The 22,755-nt window shown below is 32.5% G+C and overlaps 1 protein-coding gene across 1 annotated transcript in view; it reads right to left on the bottom strand.

Moving 5' to 3' along the window:
* LOC113518328 (lachesin-like) overlaps positions 1 to 22,755 on the bottom strand; it is a 102,809-nt gene that overhangs the window by 18,864 nt on the left and 61,190 nt on the right. The window contains exon 2 of the mRNA XM_026903193.3: positions 2,349 to 2,452. Coding sequence (XP_026758994.1) covers positions 2,349 to 2,452 — 104 coding nt within the window. The remainder of the gene's footprint in view (positions 1 to 2,348; positions 2,453 to 22,755) is intronic.

Here is a 22,755-nt window from a genome sequence, read left to right as displayed (position 1 = left end):
ATAAATATTTAGAAGTCCAAATAATTGAATTTTATTGATTAGTCCAGTAATTAAACAAAATAAACAACAAAATCTTTTAACAAGAAAATTAACAACTTTCGATAGTCAAAGAGGCATATTCCGGGATACATAATTTCCCTCCCTAAGGTGGCAAGATTAGCAAGCAGGTATACAGTCTATCTGCTGGTAAGCAGTAGTCTCGACCTATGGATGTTTGGGGGTTTCACTCACATATTGCCAAACCAATGTTATTATATTATCTTAATCTTGAAATCGGAATATAGTTATGTGAATTGATGATAGTGTACAGAAGATTATGGCAAAGAGCAAATATATATAACTTACCAAGAAACAGAAACGTAAAATCAAAGTAAATCCAATAGCCACATACATTTTAACGATAAGTTAATTCTAATCTGCGTTTCGGAGCGGTGGACGCTGGGGAGAGGAACCCAAATGAAGCAGAGCCCCCCGTGGGAGTATGCGGTCGGGCAGTTAGGCAACGGCGGCACCTTGCGGCTTATCGGTTATCCGGCTCTTGGCTCACACGGATCGACCGGTCGTCGTTTCTAGTACATGCCGATACCAACACTAGGTACCGAGTTAGACGCTCGGTACTGGCGACAGCTGCACTCTACATCCGTCACTTCCGTTATAGATAAATCCAAACCTAATTGCAACCACCGAAGTTTGAGAAACTTTATAGCGAATGCAATGCTATTTAGATAATATTTATCTATATGTTTCATTACATTTAAAATAGTTTAAATGCATGTACTCGTAAATGTATTTCATACTAGTTGTATCTGCGATTTCTTCAGTGTGTTAGTGGAATTATTTGTATTCATAAAAACATTATTCTAGTTCTCATTGAGAAGATTTTTTTTTCATAGTTATAACTAATAAAACATCTTTACAGGTATAAGACTTCTTAGAATGGTCAATTATATCTCAAAATCACATGATTCGCTTAATTAATTATAATTAAACATATTCTGAATTTTACGATATCAGAAGAATCAACTACAAAGTTTCATTGAAATCCCTTTACCATTTTATCAGCCTGTAGACAGACTTCTATTAGATAAAATATTTATTTATATATAATTGTTTATTTTCTAGGATCAATAGATATTTTTTTGCGATAATTAAATGTGCATATATGTAGGGATATATAGACACTATTTATTTAATAAAGATGGCGTGAAATGCCTAATGTCATAAAATCATGGAAAATATTGAATATTCTAATCTATTACGTATTTTTATTGATACAGTCTAGACTTTGTGAGTCGATAAGATTTAATTATAGCTAGTACATTATTGTAAAGACATTTTAAACCACCTCAGTTATGCGAGAGAGGTACAGACTCGGCGTAGGGGTTGTAAATCATATCCTTCTCCATTTATATGGACACTTTATTACGACGGCGCGTTCTAAATCAAATGATAAAATGCTTCTTATTTTATGTTTCCTTTCGCTGCTCCACGCATATTGTCGTTCCTTTCACTATATATACGTGTACACTGGTGTCTGCTACCTATGTCGTATGCTTGTGGAATGTTGATTCTAGTCTACCTCTTAAAGATAAAAACCTTGGCAATTTTTTTTACAAAACATTATTTTTATATGAGAAAATTATTGACTAAAATAATGGTGTTTGTATTAGATCAATAAGGATATATGTGTTCCTCAGATTAAAATTAGCTCATAAAAATCAATCGATCAATAATTTATTTGATTAATCTAGTTAAATTTGATTCTTTAGTTTTCATTTCCAAATATACCACAGGCCTTTATTCACCTATTTCATAAATTAATATAATAATTCATAATCTTCACGTAAGTACAAATATAAAAATCAATGTTTTATACTTAGATGTATCAGTAAGAAACTATATATATATATAGGTCCTTTGTTTATATGTTCTATTTCTTTACATTGGCTGTGACAAAGAATGATTACAGATACAGGATATTCTTATCATTATCACAGTCTCTTTAATAAACGTCACAATAATATTATGTCTACTAAAGGCCCGACTTACTTCATCATCATCTCAGCTATTATCCGTCCGTCCGCATCTTGCTGAACTTAGTCCTCCCCTATAGACTGCCACAAGGAACGGTCTTGAGCCACCTGCATCCACTGACTCCCTGTAATACATTTGAGGTCGTCACTTTATCAAGTGGGGGATCGTCCTACATTGCGTTTGTCCGTTCGCGGTTGTCTATTCTTCGAGTTAATTGACCAGCCCATTGTTACATCTACTTGCTCGACCCTCGAGCTATGTCAGTGACGACTTAGTTAAGTATAATTTGTAAATAGTTTTTATTATTTACTTACCTTATAAGAACCAAGATTCTTGACAGAACAGGCGAGGCGAACGCTGCGACCCGCTGGTACTGTCACATTCTGTATAACGTCAGTGAATTCGGGCTCTTCCACAACTAAAACAAAACAATACAATTATATTAGCTTATCAATAACAGTAACAATATAATAGATAATAATAGAAAACATTGTATATTACATTTCAGTTATTATTATATTAATGTCAACATAGGTAGATGAAGAGAATGATTGATCATTCCCGACACATGTAACGACGTAGGTAGAAATATTAAGAATGAAAACCACCTTATTGAAGACAAAATTTAGAAGACTATAAAAGTACTTTTTTATTTTAATATAAAATCATACTAGTAATATAATATGCTTGTTACTCATACCGCCGTGTGATCCAGGCATAGAATGGACCGTCCCTTCCTGCTCCGTGGATGTCGAAAGAGACGACTAAGGAAACTTATTGGGCGAGGGATGGGCAGCGTCCCTCTTAAACATTTCCAAAGCCTAACTGAGGTTGCCAATTCGCCTGCTAAGCATGGCAACTATTAGCAAAACCCTCCTTATGAGATAGAGCAGTGGACATAATAGTAATAAAAGTCTAGGGTTTTTTTAAGAAGGCACTTATACGTATATATTAACTTTAGCAGTTACATAAACTGTAATACTTTTTATTACCACAAGCATTATTTATTAATAAGTGATTCAAATGTCATATTCAAATAATATATATAAACTGAGAAAAATTAGAAAGATCCCCTCGAATTATCTTATCAACGATCTGCCAAGACTTTGCAGTTATGAGGACATTTTTGTGTCAAAATACGATTTGTAATTTTCAAATTATCAAAGCAGAACGCTTTTAAACAAATTGAGTGGGCGATAAGGAATAATGTCGTCGTTTATCAAGCTCCAAGATAGATGGCTGCTGCTCTACTCTGCCCATTTTAAATGCGTTTGTCTACGACTTGCCAAATTGGCGCTCTTTGTTTTTCTCTTAAGTTCTTATTTTTATGTACCCGTAATGTAACATGACTAAATCATGTATCGCTTATTTTTATGAAGATTGAGAGTGAGTTTTACGTATATGTAAGTTGTAAATAAAAAAATTTCATTCAGTGAACACACAGGATGGGTCAGAAAAGTATATCTGTGTCTCATGTTGGACGGAGCGGCGGCGAAGCGTCGCGCGACGTGTCGGTTCTGTTGCACAGCGTGCATGTGCTTCGCATCGTTGTTTGTTGAATAAACTTGGTCCACAGTTGCCTGCTGCAAACTTGTTTACGTATCACAATCTCGCTCAAACTGACAACAATAGATTTATTTATCCCCTTTTTGGACAATGGATTTCGTATTCATAAAGAATAAATTTTCCATAGCGAACCATACAAAATAGAAGTAACATTAAAGTTTTTTTTACAACTTCAAAAACTTTATTTTTTTTATTCTTTTAACTAAGTATTAATAATTTTATGTATTTAACTTCTAATCATCTTCATGAATTTATAATAACTATTTAACATCATTAGTCCGGATAGAAGAATTGTTAGTAATGAGAGCGCTAACCTCCATTTCTAATTGTATGTCTAATCAAGTTAATCTCCACGCTGCCTCTATGGGAACTATTTTAGTTAAATCAAAATAAATTCAACACAATAGGTCATTTGAGTTGACGTCATTCTTGTCGTTTCATCCTTTCCTGGTTCTCCGTTGTGTTACACCATTAAAGTAAGTAAAAAATTACAAGTAGATGAGTCTCATCGTATTATACGATGTTAGTATAATAACAAGTAATAATATTAATTATGGTTATTCAAAACTTAGCATTCAGATTTATATATTTGTGTTTGTTGGAGACTGTCAATAAGATATACCCGGCTGAAGATGAAAGCGTTACGTATTTGCTCACCTGATCGTATTAGTAAGCACGATGCTCCATTTTCTACTCGGCTGCTTCCAACTCAACCCATGTAAATCGCACATTACGATCCATAACGCACCCTATTAGCTGTGTATGCGTTTCTCAACCGATGACTGTATTATTTAATCAAAAGTGTTGACTCTGATTTATATTAAATAATCTCAACGTTACCTGTTGAAAACTAACTACGCGGCTCGATATTTTAATTTAGATATTTCAATTATAATAATATGTGCACATAAATAGACGTAATTCAATTCGGTTATTATTACAATTAAAATATAACTTTACCTACGAAACTTTTGATAATAGAATTGCTAATCCAACATTGACTCGAATTTAAATGTACCCACTTCTCGCCAATGTATATACGCATTGTACAGGTGTAGATATCAAGTTAATACGAAGCACGTGTTGCGGAGAAGTTCTATTTATTTCAATAATACCATACATTAAAATTAACAAGGGTAACGTTGGCAATAATCTTACATGCCGCATAAGGTGATGTGGCGTATGCAAGGGTATTTAGGGGTTAATTAAGAAACCGCAAACATTGGTGTGTGGAACGGGTAATCCCTTTGTAACCAATAGAAAGGCAACTCTACCATGTGACTATTGTGCTTTACAATGTTGAGAAGCCAATTTAAGGAATTTACTCAAGAAGGGAAGATCTTTATATTACAATAGTTATGTCCGTTCGTTCGCGAGGTAGTCGAAGTTAATATAATACACAAATAATTTGTTTGTATGTTAGTAACACTATCTAGGTGATTTTTTATAATTAAGTTTGTATCCAATTGCCATTTCATACAAAAAAAATATTTGCTGTCTCATGCTTAACTAATTCCAATAAAACATATAACAGTTTTCAAGTTCAGCTATTTAATTTGTCTTGCTTAAATGAAAAAGTTAACTTATGAAATACTTTGCTTTATAAGAATATGACGTCAAATCTTTAGTATCTTAATTTAAGATTTAAATAAAACAAAAGTTTTATAATGACAAAGTTTTCCTTAAAGTATCAAAGGTAATTATAGATAGATAGATAGATAGATACTCTATTATAATACAATATGTTATCAGAAATTTAATAATTATAAAGTATAATAAATTCATTGTTGCAACTAGATTTTCGTATTGAACTGATTAATTGGTTTAGTCGTAATTTGTCTAGTTGCGCGTCGATGCGAGTAGCAATTCTAATAATTGCGGCTGGGATTGGGTCGACTAAATATTCCAAAACTAATAATGAATAGGACGACCGCTTCGCCGGACGCTCCTAACTCGAGAATAATCTCATATTAAGGCTGGCCCTTATGCAAATGAGAGGCGGTCATTCGGAAGTCATCAGACGCGAAGGGCTAGGATGGCGGACGGTCCGAGGACCGGCGCGCGGCGCGCCGCTATCCGAACCGCAGCGGCGGCGGGCGGCGGCACCCTACCGCCACAAATTGACAGCCGTTGTACCGACAGATTGATTGCGGCTACACAGAGACCTCGTTATAACACCAACGATATGTTGCTGACAAACAATATATCGTTCTCGCGTGTTTGCTATCCGAAATGTCTCAAAATAATGATAGTATTTATTAATACCTAACATGGGAATTCTTCATATATGTTAAAGTTTATTATTATTTTATGCACCAATAACAATAATAGGTACAAGATCATACGTATTCTATATATTTTTTGCTGTAACGGAGTAGAATTACATTGTGGTACCACATCTTTTCATTTCTAGATAATTAAGGGAACGAAGCGATAAACCATTGCTAGAAAAATAAAACTGGAAATAACTTTATGCTAAGCTGTTTGGCCAATATGATAGTAATAAGTTAGTATCTTCTAATGAGGAGAATTCCATATCTATTAACGGGACGTTAATGGATTTTTATGGTTATGGATGTTAATATTATACTAGAATGGAATGGATGAAGATTTTTCCAGTCTGGTAACATTTATAATTATATGATTTGTTCACCCGTGATAGTATGTGCTTGCCTTTAGTTCTTTTTTTTTATATATTATATTGATATATTTAAATACTTCATCATCTTTTATTTGTAAACCGTGCTTTAATAAACAAAACAAAACATAAATCATTCTTGACCATATAATAATATTATCTTTTTTTCATTTCTTCGTGATAAACGCGGTCCCCGTATACAAATGTTTAAGTTTATACGTCCCTTGTCACAGATGTTGTTTGTAATATTCTCTTATACGATCAAATTCTTTTAAGAGATCCGTAGATAAAGTACATGGCGTCGGGTGTTTGGCCGGTCTTGGACTTTCACTTATTTGTATGCTCTACCCTTCGTTGGGACGGAAACGTGACTATTCGAGATACATAAACCCTGAGTGAATACAGAAAATAGAAATAAAGTAACATATTATCTTTTAGTGGACGGATTGTGGAAAAAAATAAATATTTGTTTTATGTCTATCCATATCGTGGTTTTTGAATGGAAACAAAATGAATTACTCGCCACATTTTTCTGGACATTTATTAGAAAATATACTTATGTACCTTAACACATTTGTTTAAGTATTAAGAAGTTTGACAGAAAGACAAGTGACAGATATTTTCTTGAAGCGTCTTCTGCGTTAATTTTCAGTAACCTATTTTCCAATAAATTATGTAAATGAGATGATTTACTGCACATTCGTATTAGTTTGAAAAGAGCTATAAATGACTTACATCCAAGTCAATAAACATTTGTTTTTAAATTTAAGCTTTAAAACCATTTTCTCAGTTATGCGTGCAACACTTCGAATTCGCTAAGATCTGGTCTAAAACCAATCTAATTGATATATTCATATAATAAGCAGAATATAAATGTAATTTTTAGTCTATGAAGCAACAGATAATTTATTCAGATATTTAATTAATTTAATGTAATAAATTTTAATTTTATAATTTGTGTTACAAGTTTAAAATTACATATATTTATATTTTTTTTATAATTTGTTATTAGGTTTACCCTAATAAAAATCTATAAAAAAAAATCAATAAAATATAATTTTTTATCCATTGGGTATCAAGTGATTGTTTTTTATAATATAACCAAAATATTGTAGCTTTGCATACGGAGAATAATTTTATTCTAATGTTTATGAAGATTTTTAATGATTACCATAAAAAATTGGTTGTTTTCTTTCTTTATCTTAACTTAGTTTAGATAATTAAGTTTTACACGTATATTTTTATCCCGTATTTTTTATTTTCTTGTCAATTAAATCAAATATTATTGAATTTTGTCTGAGTACCTCTAGAAATATACTAATTTTAACATCTCTAACTTGTAAAATGGCAAAACTTCCGTACACAACTTGATATTAATGTTTCATAATCGATTCATACCATACAGGTTGAAACGATTGTTATATTAGTAATAAATTTATTAATTAATACATTTTTTTAAATAGATCCCTTATCAAAACAACTAAACTAACATTTACGAGTATATACATGTACCTAACTATCTCTATATTGTAAAGACCCGTCTACATCATATGAGTTCATCAAAACTTGACCACTTTCTGTTAGGTTAATTGCGAACATTTTGTTGTAAGTCCATCTCCCCGGCGAGTAATATCGCGGTCACTTAGTCGGAAGCTTGGAGGCAGATGTTGACAAGCCGCTCCGCCCTCTTATCGCTGTCCGCCCGTGTCGCCCGTCCGCCTGTCATCAACGCTTAAGGCTCACGAATCACCAACGAACAACGTCCATTCAATCTCCTACGGCTACCCAATAGAAATGTTATTGCCAATTTATTTTATGTGGAAAACATCTCCAGTAGGTACTCTTATAGATATTATTTATGTTACTACATATTAGGTATATATTTTTTTAATAATTTAAGGATATATATTCAAACAATATAATAAATACGTTTTAAGTAATGACACTGTATCTTCTTAAAATTTACATGCAAATACATACAAAAGAAATAGGAATATAACATGTGAAAAAATATTTCATTATGTACAATAAATATGTAAACTAAATACAATAGATACCATCAAATTATATGTATGCGCATAAAACTATACAACTTTCTAGCATATTGATAGATTGTAAAATTAAATTATTATTTTTAATATTTATTATTGTTTATATACTAAATATTTATATAGATACGAGTAATAGGTATACAAATAAATTGTTAATTTAAATATAATAATTAATCTTTTTTTTTTAATTATTATTAAGTATTTGTACAAGAAAGTAAACTTAACAAAGTCAAGGCCAACAAAAAGATAAAAGGGCAAAAGCCGTGATAGAAAATTTAAAAGTACGAGTGGCATAGTGAAGTGAGTACTCGAGCGAATCAACGTTCGTATAATAAAGTTTCTTAAGGCTGATCACTAATTGAACAAGTGTTTTGAGGCTGACGGGCGTAAGTCGGGAGATCTAATTAAAGCACCTACCGCGGTGCGCCACCGAGCGCCAGTCGGAGCCTATTATCACGCCTCCGCCTCCTATTAGCATTGTCTCCTCGAGGGCGATACTTATCTTTATTTAAATTCACTTCTTGGTAATTGGGTTGACGAGTCGACAACGTGATTTGCATTGATGAAAATTGGCCGGTGTACTCGGCTCTCGTAACTTACTTGTCGCCTAATTTGTTTTTATTGCGTTTGTAAAACTGAAACGATTTTACGTCTGATACCGTTCTGTTTGAACCGTATAATTAACAATAACTTTGGGGCTGTTCTTGCTGACTATAGGTAAACGCTGCAATATCTGATCACAAAATACATTGCAAAATATCGTTATAGAAAATTATGTAGATTTTCAATAAACAGATTAGTATTTTATATCATTATTTTCATATCCGCGTTTACAGGAACATACATTATATAATAGCTTTTTACGTACGTGTACATTATACATATTGTTTGTTTACGTTTTCAATTTTAATTATAGAATTGCTATTTTTCTATAGTTTATTTCTTATTTTGTTTTCAATTATGTTTTTTGAAATTATTCATTATTTCGCAATATATACAGGTTCTAGGAAACAAAATGCATACGACGTAGGTACCAAAGGCGTCACTTGTAGCTTTTTTGCTAGCAGCTCCACACGAGTGCAGTCAAAGAGGATGCGCTTGGTTATTTCTCATTACGACACACGCGATAAAATCACACAGAGTCGTTGCCTCATTAAAATCTTCTGGTGCGCGCATCTGTAAGCCTTTTGTGAAGCCTGGAACGCGCCACTCTTGACGGCTTTCACGTGTCATTTCGGGCACAATGCCGCACAGCGAGGGACCCCACGCCTGGCAATTTTTACTCCGACATGATGGCAACGCGTGCTTTTTATCAGTTTATCGAGAAATATTTTATGCGGATACTGTTATTATATTCGCCTCACGTTATATTTGAATTCTGTATGAGTGACACATCTTAGATAGAAAGTAATACGATTTTATCTACGTAGATATATCATTGTCGTTGTCACAGGTTGCTGCTGTACATATAGTTAGTTAATAAGAAAACATATTTTTTTAAGATAATATATTGCATACAAATAATATGAATAAATATAGGGAAATACTTCTTAATTATGTCGAAGCACTTTATTTAAACTCGAGCTTCACGAACTAGTTCGACGTAAAATACGAATAAACAACCAAGTTACAGTACAAAATAGTGTTACCTGCCAAGGAAAAGTCCATTATAGGTTCTATCTTATAAAAGTTAGGAAGAAAATACTTTTAATTTTTATTGTTTCCATGAAGTTTCTCCTTTAGCAAATAAATGTATGCTTATTGTGGATTTTTTATATATAATTACATTGTTCTCCTGCCAATAACTAACAAACGAATAAAAACAAAAACTGTCAAACAACTTATTGTATACAAATATTATAAAAATTGCTAATTTGAAAATATGGAGTAGATATTTATTGCATAAACGGAAGTGTCTACGTACCTCTTAATAAGTAACAGACGTATCGGAGGTGGTCATAAGTTTAATTGGATGTCAAGGCACTGGCCCTAAGTCTTAGGGTAGCAGATTTGAATACTCTGAGATCCATTTTTTACATCCAGCTTTTAGCAGTGTTCTTTCCCGAAATATGAATATGAATCGAACCTTAGTTAGAATTCGACATCTTCCTCCATCTTCCCCTCCCTAACTTCCACGGATAATGGACGAATTTTGGGTGATATATTTTTGGAGTTTAGATTTAAAACTTACTTTAATGTACTTGAAATATAGATTACATAATATTTACAATAAAATAAGAATAGTTTTTATATTTTTTTATTTATATTATGAGTGTACTAATGAGATAAAATGCCTATCGAAAATACAATAGTACATTCGTTCGCAATACGCTAGTTCGAAATTTAACGTAGCCCACTTTGCATATTCAGAAGGCGGTGTAGCGGGTTACCGCTCTCTACCGTCGCCGCTCACCTACCGACTTGGAATGGTAATGCCGGCCATTAGCCCCGCAATGTGCAGCACCCCTGCGGCCCTACGACCTCGTAACGATTGCCTATTACCTTACTCTTGAATGCCACAAATTAGCCTCTAGCTAATTTTATTAAAGTCCTATTAGAAATAGAAACAATACAAAGCTAATTGCTGAATTCTTATTGCAATATTTTTATATCAGACGAAGGGTAATGTTAATAGTGTGCTAAAATAATAATGTTCACATGCTGTGGTAACTACTGAAATGGTTTCTTGATGCAGCGCTGATTTTCAGTGGGGCAACCACACGAAAGGTAGCATTCGAGAAATCAGATCAAATCTATAATATAGGTACTAGCTAACTAAACTACATGAAATCAATATTATATATGAATATAATAATATACTATTTATTGTATAATATACACCATACAACGATTTTAATGATGAAGTAGCGATCTCATTGTAGGGAACATATCAAAATGATCTCCACAATTGTTCCTGGAAATCATAGTGGTCAATTCTAGGTGAACTTATCACTATAAACTAATTTATATAATCCCCAGCTTCACTGCTATCCTACCAATAAAACTAGTAGTGTTACTATACAATATACTATATAAAATAACAAATACGAGTACTTTAATATTGTTAGGTAAAAATGAAATAGCAACATCGACTACATTATTGATATATACGATAACGAGGTACCAGTATAGGTGAAAATAACTTTATTTTCATCTATACTGGTAACTCGTTAATTAGTTGACATATCGTAACGAATTTACCCAATATAAGGTATATACCCAGGTCGACCTAAATATATACCATATATTGCTAGTAATAGGGCTGCTAGACTCCATTACTAACCATTTCTTCCCCTCCTACAAGTATAATTAAACTATCTACAGAATATATATTCGTTTCAATTTTAAAAACTACAGCAGGAAAGTCTAGCGTTACATCAAGCTGAATTACATTTTTCGTAGTTAGGCACAGATGCAGGTCACGACCGCCGGTCGCCCCGAGAACATGCACGCACGTAATAACCACCCACATGCTTGCAGCTACGCGACGACAGCACCCTGCGTCCCGGCGCAATCATTACCTAGCTTGCACAAATATTGACTGTGGTAATAACAACTCTACAGTTACTGTAGGCACAAAAAAAAAGAGTAATAGGTTACACATACAGCTATTTTAATATCCATATCGTATCAGTTTAAAACACGGACTCGATTTGCAATAGTTGCAAATTAGATATTAGTAATTACATGTATTTGGTTTGGGCATTTTCTTTTTTCCATTGATAAAAAATATAAATGTAAAATTATCAATATAACAATTACACAATTGTACACTGTCATTTTTTGTTTGAGAGAACAATAATATTCGTTCATACATTTAATCGTGTGCTCAGAATTATAATTCCTAATAGGAAAGTCGGAGTAATAATATTAATGTAATTAATAAATGTGTGTATTAAAGCATATATATACGAGTTACTTAGTACCTATAATGCAAGCACGTTTTAGTTTAGGTCATATTATATTAAAATAACAGTATAATAAAATTTTAAATTAGGTATAACGCATTGTATTTTTTTTAATTACTTTGTTATACCACATCAATGGATTAAATAAGCATATAGCTATTTGACACTACAGTTACAGTAGCTTGGGAAGGCCTACTCAACTTCCTTACTTTTATTTCAGATAAGAAGGAAGAGCGCAATTAATTATTTTAACAATAAAGATTAAGACTAGTGTTCTTTTAAAAAAAAATGTAATTTTTTTTTTTCAGAATAAAAATAGTTTTCAATTCCCCTGATATTTTTTTGTTTAATCTTTCTTTTTCAAGCCACATGATGGTAAGCGATAACGCTTATAATTATAATGCTATGCTCAAATCTGACAATTTTGAACACATTCTAATGATTGTTTTTAGTAATTAGTATCAGTAATACGCACAGATCGTATCTACTAGATATTGAATACTTATTTAAATAACAGATCGAGTTCGTGCATTGCTGCTAGTTAGGTCTGCATTGCGATGCTGTGCACGGATGCATGACGCGGCGTCTCCCGGGAATCGACGTTCTACTCTTTGCCGTGGCGATCCGAGCCGCGATTGTGTACTTTCCTTGATTACATCTGGTCAGCGAATATAAAAATTGTTATCATAACTAATCAATTCATTTTGGACACTAGTGAATTTGCTATGTTACTCTGTATAATGCCAAGTCGGTACGCACCCCACACGAAGATGAATGAACCGGAATGTCATAACGGCAACAACACTGACTGAGCACTTTCTCCCTGTTCAATAAAGTAAATCTGTTGTGTTAGATACCTTTGATCGGCGAGCGTTCCGTTAGTATGTAGATGTATGCTTAGTGAGTGCAGTTACGTATTCTGTCGTCGGCAGCGGATCGTTATCTGTTTCCACTAAAGGAAACTGGCTTTTCTACGAAAGATCCACCCGACGGCTTCCCCTCCCCCTTCACCCGACTCGACTTCTCCTTTTTGTGTTATTTCATTTTTCCTTGCTAACGTGCACCTGCTAGTTAGCTGCCGTGGGCTCTCATTGCTCCTGCAATGTTAGCTGGACGTTTCCGGGCATCATAAAGAAGAAATAAAGTTTATCTTTCCTTTACATATATAGCTTATATTTAGAAGCTATAATTTAAAAGTAGTTATGACTAACAATTATTGAATTAATACGAAGAAGATTTTATTTCTTTATATCCATTTGTTTTTTTTTTTTTATTTTAATAGGCGTAATAATAAATCGTAATTCTTTCTTGTAATTGTTTATATTTATAATAAATTTACTATTGTAATCTTTTGGAGGAAACAATAAAGAGTATCTATTTAATAGATACCTATTTTGATACTTAATTAGTTATTGACCATAACAACTACTTAACATCCAAATTTGTATACATATATTAGAATTTGGATAGATGATGACAGTATTTTTTCAGTCTAAATTATTATGTTTATATTAAAGTTTAAGACTGAAAGAAAATGATGAATTTCATCCCAGATATCTGATTAAAATTATTTAATCAGATATCTGAGATAAATAAATATATTTTATGGTAAAATTTGTTTATATGTATAAATAAGCTCAGCAATAACTAAATAGTCTAAAAGATGTTTCCCGCATAAAAGATCTCTTATGTAACAATATAAATAATATTGTCATTCTTAATTATTTCAAATATAACAATTTTAACAAAGACTATTTTCAACACAAGACACGAGGTTACACTATGAAGTTTAATGTAAGGTATCAGTAAAAAGAATAGCGCCCGAAGCATCGCGAGTAGTTTCCTGATACATTTGTATTCCTTACAGACAAGTAATCAATATCCGTTCGAACGCGCAGCGTGGACAGGGATGTCGCCTTTGCGGAAAAATATTTCTCAAAGTTCGTGCGCTAGCGCACTTTCCTACAAAAGTTAAACGATAGTACTATTATTTATACCATATACCATACCAGCCTATTGCTTAACATAGGTCTCCCTCTCTTGGGGTGTTTTACCAGTAGTTTTCACCCTTGGCAGACAGGTTAACAACCGTAAGCCTAACGCTTTGGTGATGTTTTAAGAGAGACGCTGCTGCCTGTGCTCGACAATTAAGTTTCCTTAGTCGCCTTTTACGGCAGCTACAAGAAAGGAAGGGGTGGTCTATTCTATGCCGAGACCACACGACAATATTACTTATACTGTGGTAAAATTCTGTATTCTACAGCCTGCTTCAATAAAACTAAATTAAAATAAGAATAAACTAATAATTGACTTGATTATAAAACAATCTGCTGATATCCAATAATAATGGGTAAAATTTTATAATAAATAATCGATTAATCGACCGAATCTTTTGATTTATTAATAATATCATTTGGAGATGTTTCTGTGATAATTTCAACAGAACATGGTTACTTTTTCATTAAAATCTATTGAACTATAAACAATATGTCAAATAAAATACTTTATATGATTATTTCACGAAAAAATTCACAATTGGACTATAATTTATCAAAAGCTATCTCCAATAAATTAATTTTTCTTTTTTTTTATTTAAATTAATAAATACTTACACACTTTTAAAAATTGATGAATAAAGTTACATTAAGTTGGATACCATATGTTAACAAAAACTTGAACTATTCTAAATTCGAAGAGATACGAGAAACGAAGACGGTTTTATTGACAAACCTTGTAAAAGTTGAATGTCCATATTTGTAAGTATATTAACAATTTGCTTAATTTGTTATATGTAGAAATTATAATGAAGTTCTTTACTTAAATAAATACCTTTTATTTTGAAGTTGTTACAATGAAGCGAACATTTTTAATACTGATTCTTTAGTAACTTCAAATTATTATTAACTAGTTGAAACAATTTGAATCAAATATTCAACTTTGCCTCAGTTATTCAATCAAAGTCACATAAATAGAAATGCTCATTTATGTAATAACAGCATACTCCGATAACTTCAAATTCAGTTAGTGTTTCATTCACTAGCAAATTTAATTAAGAAAATGTAAACTGATTTCTATGTACCTGAATATTATTCGATCAGCGTAAATACTCTCCCTCAGTAGACGCCTATGCAAAAACGTATTGGCGGAACGAAATAACAATATAGGTGCATATGAGAAAATTGTAACTAAACAATATCTATTATAATTTCACTATAATAGATATCTAAAAAAATTTGTATGTGGATTTTTTTGGTAAAAGTAATAGAAGAAATAAATATTTTATCATTTCTAATCTGTCTTTATATTTTGCAATAATGATGCAAAAACTCCTAAACCAAAACACACAGTTTTTACAATTGTGTTCCTGAAGGTAGATCTTAAAATTTGGTATATTGTTTATGTTGATACGGCATCTGGATCCTACTTCCACAATTCATGCGTACAAAGTCACAGGGAAAAGCTAATATATGATATTCTTGTACTGCGAAAAAATAAAGCTTGTGCGGTGTCACGCGCGTGAAATAAAATAACAACGGCATGGTGCGGATGGCGCTTGATACATATTTGAATACATTACCAAACACGCAGATAATGCCAGCAACATTCCATAGGTATTCATAACGCCTTCGCAAACTGCGTATGAATACAGATATCCGCCTGACTGACAATGCGTTTACAATCCAATGAAAATTTTACGCAATGCCGTACATTCTTTATTATATCTACAAGAAAAACTCACTTAGATCTCATGGTAAAATTAAAAGGATAAAATTTTTAATTTTCGTGTTGTAACTTGGGTAAATAAAATTAATAAATACCATTAACAAAAATAAGTAAATTTATTATACCTATATCATTACACATATACGTAAAAGTAGGTACAGGTAGTTGATGTCTATTAACAATGTGATTAGACTTCATAGACATTCACTAGGTATCCGTTACAACTACTCAGACCAAAAATATGATTAAATGTTTATTAAAGAATACCTGTGCACAGAGTTTTTGTGGTTACTGTCATAATTCGTTAATTTTATAGGATTTGAGACAAAAAAAAAGTAGAAAATAAAGAACTTAAATTTAGATCAATATATTTTACATTTTAGTACATTTACAAGTACTACCTATTTAGTTACTTGTTATCATTACTTAAATAAAGTTATACTTTATACTCGTAAAATATATAACATAACTAGCTGACCCCGTAAACGTTGTTTTACCACTTATTGCGAAATATAAAAATCGCAATTAAAATACACGGGTTGATCGTAAAACGATGAAAATTTTAAGTTTATGTATTTTTCAATGCTAAATCATAATAAAATAAAAATGGAAAAATTTGTCGAAAAAATAAAAAAAAATATTTTGGGGATGGTCACCCTTATCATTGACGGGTATGAAAAATAGATGTTGGCCGATTCTCAGACCTACCCAATATGCACACAAAATTTCATAAAAATCGGTAAAGCCGTTTCGGAGGAATTTGGTAACAAACACCGTGACACGAGAATTTTATATATTAGATAATAATTTGTTCGCAACATTTTATTTACAACGAACTTTATATAAAAATTAAATAGTTAAATACATGTAATATATATCATTATTCCGTACAAACACAAAGTAGCTACTTCCAGTTATATCCCGCGGGCATACAGTTAAATTGAATAAAGAACTAGTGCATTGACAAATTCAACTATACGCAAGTAGTCGACGTGTGCTTACTTATAAGTTTCTTATAGTATCGGCTGAGTAATATTTGTGTGAACCATGTGCTTTGATAATATTGACGTAAATATTAACATTTTATACATAGATTGGCAAATAATTATCATTCACAATTACATGGTGTTATTAATAAATATATAAATAAAAAACATGATTATTACAAAAGAACTCATTTTTATAATTTAATATTAGATATGGACAAAAACTACATATATATATATATATATATATATATATATATATATATATATAATTAATAAAGTATCCAAAAACTTGGTTTATTATGTCGGCATTATGTAGTTAATATAAATTTATATTACTAATATTATAATAATCAAAGTAAAAACAGAACAAATTAGCTAGTTAGATTTTTTAAATGACTATGGTTAAAAAAACATACGGTCCGTCTGGACTTGTGTTTTATATAATAGCAATCTCTGTCCCAGAGTAAAGTACTGCTTTTCTCTATTCAGTAGTCCGAGCTTTTTAGACGCTAGTTTGACCTTGTCTTTTAGGCAGAACTCGACTGTGCTGTAGATATTGACGCCAAGGATCCCAATTTATTGAAAATAGTAATAATTATGTTCTGGAATTTCAAAGCTATAACAAATGGGTATTTCTTGATGGAAAACGCGTAACTTGTATCTTAGTAGTGTTGATTTGTCTATTTTAATCGGTGACTTTGATTGTACTCCCGATTTAAGACATAAGCTGTTCGAGGTTTGCATTCACAATGGCATAAGGAATGTTAACACGACCCATGTTGGGGAGAAAGGGATTGTTAGTAATGGACACTGAGAGTCACATTGCTGGCAATATATCCAACTAGATCAACCTCCTCGCGGTTCTCCTTGGAAACTATCATGGTTAATTCCTGATGAATTCATCATGATAGGCTAACTGGCCTGTTTTCATTCTCATCTATCACCCTTCACTGGTGCTCCGCCAGCGTATCCCGTTAGCGCAGGCGAGGTTACAATACCATTTTCACCCATTAAAAAAAAAAAACACGACCCATGTTAGCGCAGGTGGAGTTACCTTTTCATTTTCACCTATCAAAAAAAAGCGACTTGTTGATGTCAAGAAAAAAGAACTCTCAGATTCAATTCTCTGTTGTGATATTGATATCTCCGACATGGAATTATTACACCATGGGATGGTAGTAAGTAGTTCCGAGTAGGTAATGACGACTGACTGAAGTTTCTTCCGACCGTTTTGAAAAGCAACATAAAAGTTCGACTTTCAAAGAGATGACACGACAGTCGTTCACCAATTTTGCCGATGAAGTCGAATTTGGTCCTGACAATAATCTTTCTATGGAACCTCGAAGCAGCATTTAATTACCGCCTTACATCAAAGACAATAGGATCCCTGTTCGAACGAGCTATGGTCCAAATCTCCTATGCAGTTTGTTTAGCTGACCTAGCTTCTCTGCAAGACCGATTAAACCACGGCCGTTTCTTTGCCTTTTTATTAATAGGTTAGGAATGTAACATTCCATGTCCGACAGTATTGCTTCAATAACAGCGTTAATTACATGAATCCATGTCTTCTGTAGCAAAGTAAGGCTATTTCTACGGGGACGATGCGTAGAATTCTCGCAATCCATATAATAATAGAATAAACTGTAAACTACTATAATACATTAGATACATTTAGTAGAAACACATAGATAATTCAATTATGCGCTAGATTAAATTATTAATCTACGTTGAATTCCATTACGGTCTTGAAGAGAACCGTTGGAAAATTAGATCTCCCAAACTCTGTCGAAGTCGTATAATGGTAAATTTATTGTGCATGAAGACTGAATGTTTGCGTATGTAGCAGTCTCGGGGTCGAGAAGGCGTTTACTCTGATTTCCTGTAAACACATCTATTGTGTCCCGACACTTGACGCCAGCCGTGAGTCGTCGCGCGCCGTGTCGGCAACCTCACTCCCTTCATGAACAAAGTGCCTGGACAATTAACTTGCTTTCTACTTATAAATGTTAATGTTTGTGAAGATATTTGAATGTTTATTATTCAGTCACGCATAAATTAAAGTAAAGCTAAACGGATTTAGACTGCCGAGATCAGACCATGTTCTGAAAATGTATTGCTTCCAGTAATTAACAATCAAGTTTCGAAGTTCTAAGAGACAAAAATCAAAAGTATCATTATATATAAATGTTTTTTACTCGTTCATGGATATACAAAGCGCCAATTGGAAATAATGGGCGGATATTGATATTATATTAAAAGTTATTTTCAATATTCTCTGTAATCATTACAATTGATATTGATTATCTGTACTAAAGTGAATAGTAATTTTCAAAATCCGAAATAAATAGCAATTATATATTTGCAAATAATTTTAATTAAAATACTTTTACAAATAGATTGGTTATGAGCACGGCCAAAATGATGGAAATTAATTTACTCTAACAAACACTAAACATAATTCATATACAAATATATTCATTCGTATTTAAGATATTCCTAAATGTTATAACAACAATGCAAAATAGTGATACACACGTAATTATTGTATTATGTTATAGATAATAATATAACAAGAATTATTACGCAAACAAAATTCAAGCTACAGCATTGTATCTTATTTATTAAGATAAAAAATATCCTGCATGTTTATCCAAGATATAATTTCTCTGTGATACGATTTCATTTAGCTATTTATATATGATTAAATAAGAAATATTAAAACTTCTTAAGGTTATATATACATACATATATACATTAATTTTATTTTAATAGATATTTTATTTAACTAAAAAAGTATAAATAACAATTAATTAAATTAATAACAAGGAAATTAAATAAATAAATAAATTAATTAATTAATAATGTCAAGTAATAAAACAAAGAAATACATAGAAATACAATCGAGGAAGTGAAAGTGTACAACAACAGTGTTGAGTGGATCAATGAGAAAGGCTTTAAGTTGCGGAGATTAGACGGGGCTGTCACCCTCGGAGAGGGCTCTCGTCGATATGGAGTGGCTCTCGAGACGAGCGCGGTCCCACTGCGACATTTGTGAGCAAATATGGCCCTGGCAAAATATGCAGAACACGCTCTCAAATTAAGCTTAGGACAATAGCTGTAACACGCAAGTTTGTTTTAATGATCTCAAAACCTTCTAACTTAGTTATAGCCATACACAACTATGAACTCGAAATAACACAACTAGGTTTATATAATTATGAGATATTTTAAATTATTACCAATAATATTCTCTTTTAATAAAAAATGTGTACTCTAATTCCTAAACTTATTCTATTAATTCTTATATACTCGTATCTATTAAGTGGAATATTTTACACATGGAATAAATGTAAAAATTAAAAATTTCTCAATTACGAATAATTTAAGTTGTCACAGAGAATAAGAAATTACGGAATTAAGTGCTATTTGTAAACTCAGTTGCAAATAGCGTTTGTATGTTTAACTCTGTACTAATATACACATTTTTTTTATGTAACTTAGAATGGCAAACAAGCTGATGGCCCACCTGATGGAAAGCGTCGCCTATTGGTGTGTTCAGTACCATGGACATAACAGAATATACTGTTTCGTCCTTGATACCCCCAGGTATTACCACTCCTGAGGGCTCAGGTATTATCTCTCTGTACCCTGTAAATTCACTGCCATATCCCACCCTTCAAACCGAAATATAGCCATGCAAACACAACTGCTTGACGGCTGAAACACGAATAAAGCAAATAACTTTTGTACAAAGTCTCCCTCTGGTAAAAAAAAAACATGTTCAAGTTACTCATTATTTTAAAATTTTCAGATGCTGTATGAGTACATAATTTGAAATGGCAAACAAATCGGCCACATAACTGTTGAAAAAAAGTAACCTTAATTACTATGAGCGTCACAATGCTTCATAACGCTCATGATACCTAAGATATGTCGGTATTCCTAAAGGCTACGGTATTATGCCTCCATAACCAATAATTACACCGACATAATATACAATTTTATGGTCATATAATTATTAAAATAAATAAAACACCTGTATGAAAGTGTTAAAGTTAGCAAACATTTGCCAGTTCTGCACGAGCAGAATAATTAGAAATGTTCAGGCGCAGTGTCCGCGAGTGATTGATGTAGTGGAAGTCGGTACCGGCTCCGGTCGCGAGTCCCGATCACCCCTTCACCCCTCCCCCGCCACCTCGAGTACTTGGAGACATTAAGAATATTTAAATTGTAAATTGCTCCCCTGTACTGAATACCTATTTACCAAAAGTTTGCCCCCGTTATAATTGAGAATTAGCTGCTGGGTAACTGGCAGTAGACTTATTAGTGATGCATTTGCGACAATAACCTAAAAATATCATTTATTAATACTGTGTCAAAATATTGTCTTTTTTGCATAAATTTAGTTGTCTAGAATTTTATGACTTCATGTCTACGGTTTTGTACATCATGCTAGGGAACTGTGAAAATCTAATAATATCAAGATATTCAAATAAGGACACGCAGGCTTGAGCTGCAATTTAGAAAAACCCTGTATACCTAAATAAAGGCCCCAAAACTACACTAACAATAAGCAAAGCACCATATCAATGCAAATTCGTCAAATCACATAAATAAATTACTTACAAAACCAATTGTCAAAGCAGGCGAGTCAGGTAATGTAATATATAATATAATTATAATTAATTGTTAAATACATGATCAAGACTTAACACAAGATAATTGTAGGTGAATAATACCTATATACCTGATTTTTATTGCCGACGTTTCGATATAGATTGCAACACATCATCAAGTGGTCACGACAAATAATACTAATATTAATATAACATGCGAAAATTTATTGACAATAATAGTGACAATATGAGGGTGGTCGAAGACTGCGTGGGCTACCAGAAGAAGATGCTACTCCAGTTCGATCATGATCACGACGTGGTGTTGAAATGGCAATAATATATATCAGGTATGTTGGTATTATTTACATGCTTTAATCTCGGTAGTGTATTCAAAATAAGTATAAATATATTCATTGCCAAAGTAACACTCAGATATTTTAGTTTCATATAATAGATAATATACAGAGTAATAAATTTACGTAGTCAACAGTAAACACAAGGCATATACCGTTATTAGGTACGTTAAAAGAAAAAAAAATCATGAAAATAATATGATCTAATAGAGATGTGAACAAATGAAATGGAGCAAAAAGAACGAACGGTACTAACAATAAGCCTCGTAGATGGCAAATGTAACATGAATATAACAAACTAAAGAGACGGTCTGATTGAATCATCCGCTGTTCTTTGTCATAAATCCGACAACGGCCGGCCATCCAACAATGCGTCCTCAAATCGTTTCATTTCTCATTTTGTTACTCTCCCCTTTAATCTCGCATCCGTAGAAAAGTAGATCAGCGTTGCAAAAGGGCATTGCAATGCAGACGCGTCGCTGATTAATCTATTGTGTCTGTATTAGCCGTTGTTATCTTGTTAAATAAGCTTGAAAGTCAAATACCTACATAGACTAATAATGATATGAAGTGAGGCGACATAAAAATTACAAAATTTTAAATTAGTTTTTCTTTAAATTTCGTTAAACAATTAAAAATCTTCTTTTTCGAAGTCAGTTAAAAACTAAAATAATCTTGACCAACTAACATACCATAAAAAAGTGTAGCAAATGTTTTCACGACATAATGAGAGCAGATGGGCGGCCATTGACGGAAACAGTATCCTTAGGGCGCCCACTCCACGCACCCCTGTCAGTTTGTCCGGGGAAAACAGGGGATTTTATTTTCTCGGGCTAATTTGAGGTTACTCTACGACTGACGCCACCGGAATTCCGAG

This window comes from Galleria mellonella, unplaced genomic scaffold, assembly GCF_026898425.1.
Source record: "Galleria mellonella isolate WM207_F2 unplaced genomic scaffold, CSIRO_AGI_GalMel_v1 utg132, whole genome shotgun sequence".
Classification (NCBI taxonomy): domain Eukaryota; kingdom Metazoa; phylum Arthropoda; class Insecta; order Lepidoptera; family Pyralidae; genus Galleria; species Galleria mellonella.
Note: the sequence above shows the minus strand (reverse complement) of the source record. Positions and strands in the feature narration are given on the sequence as shown.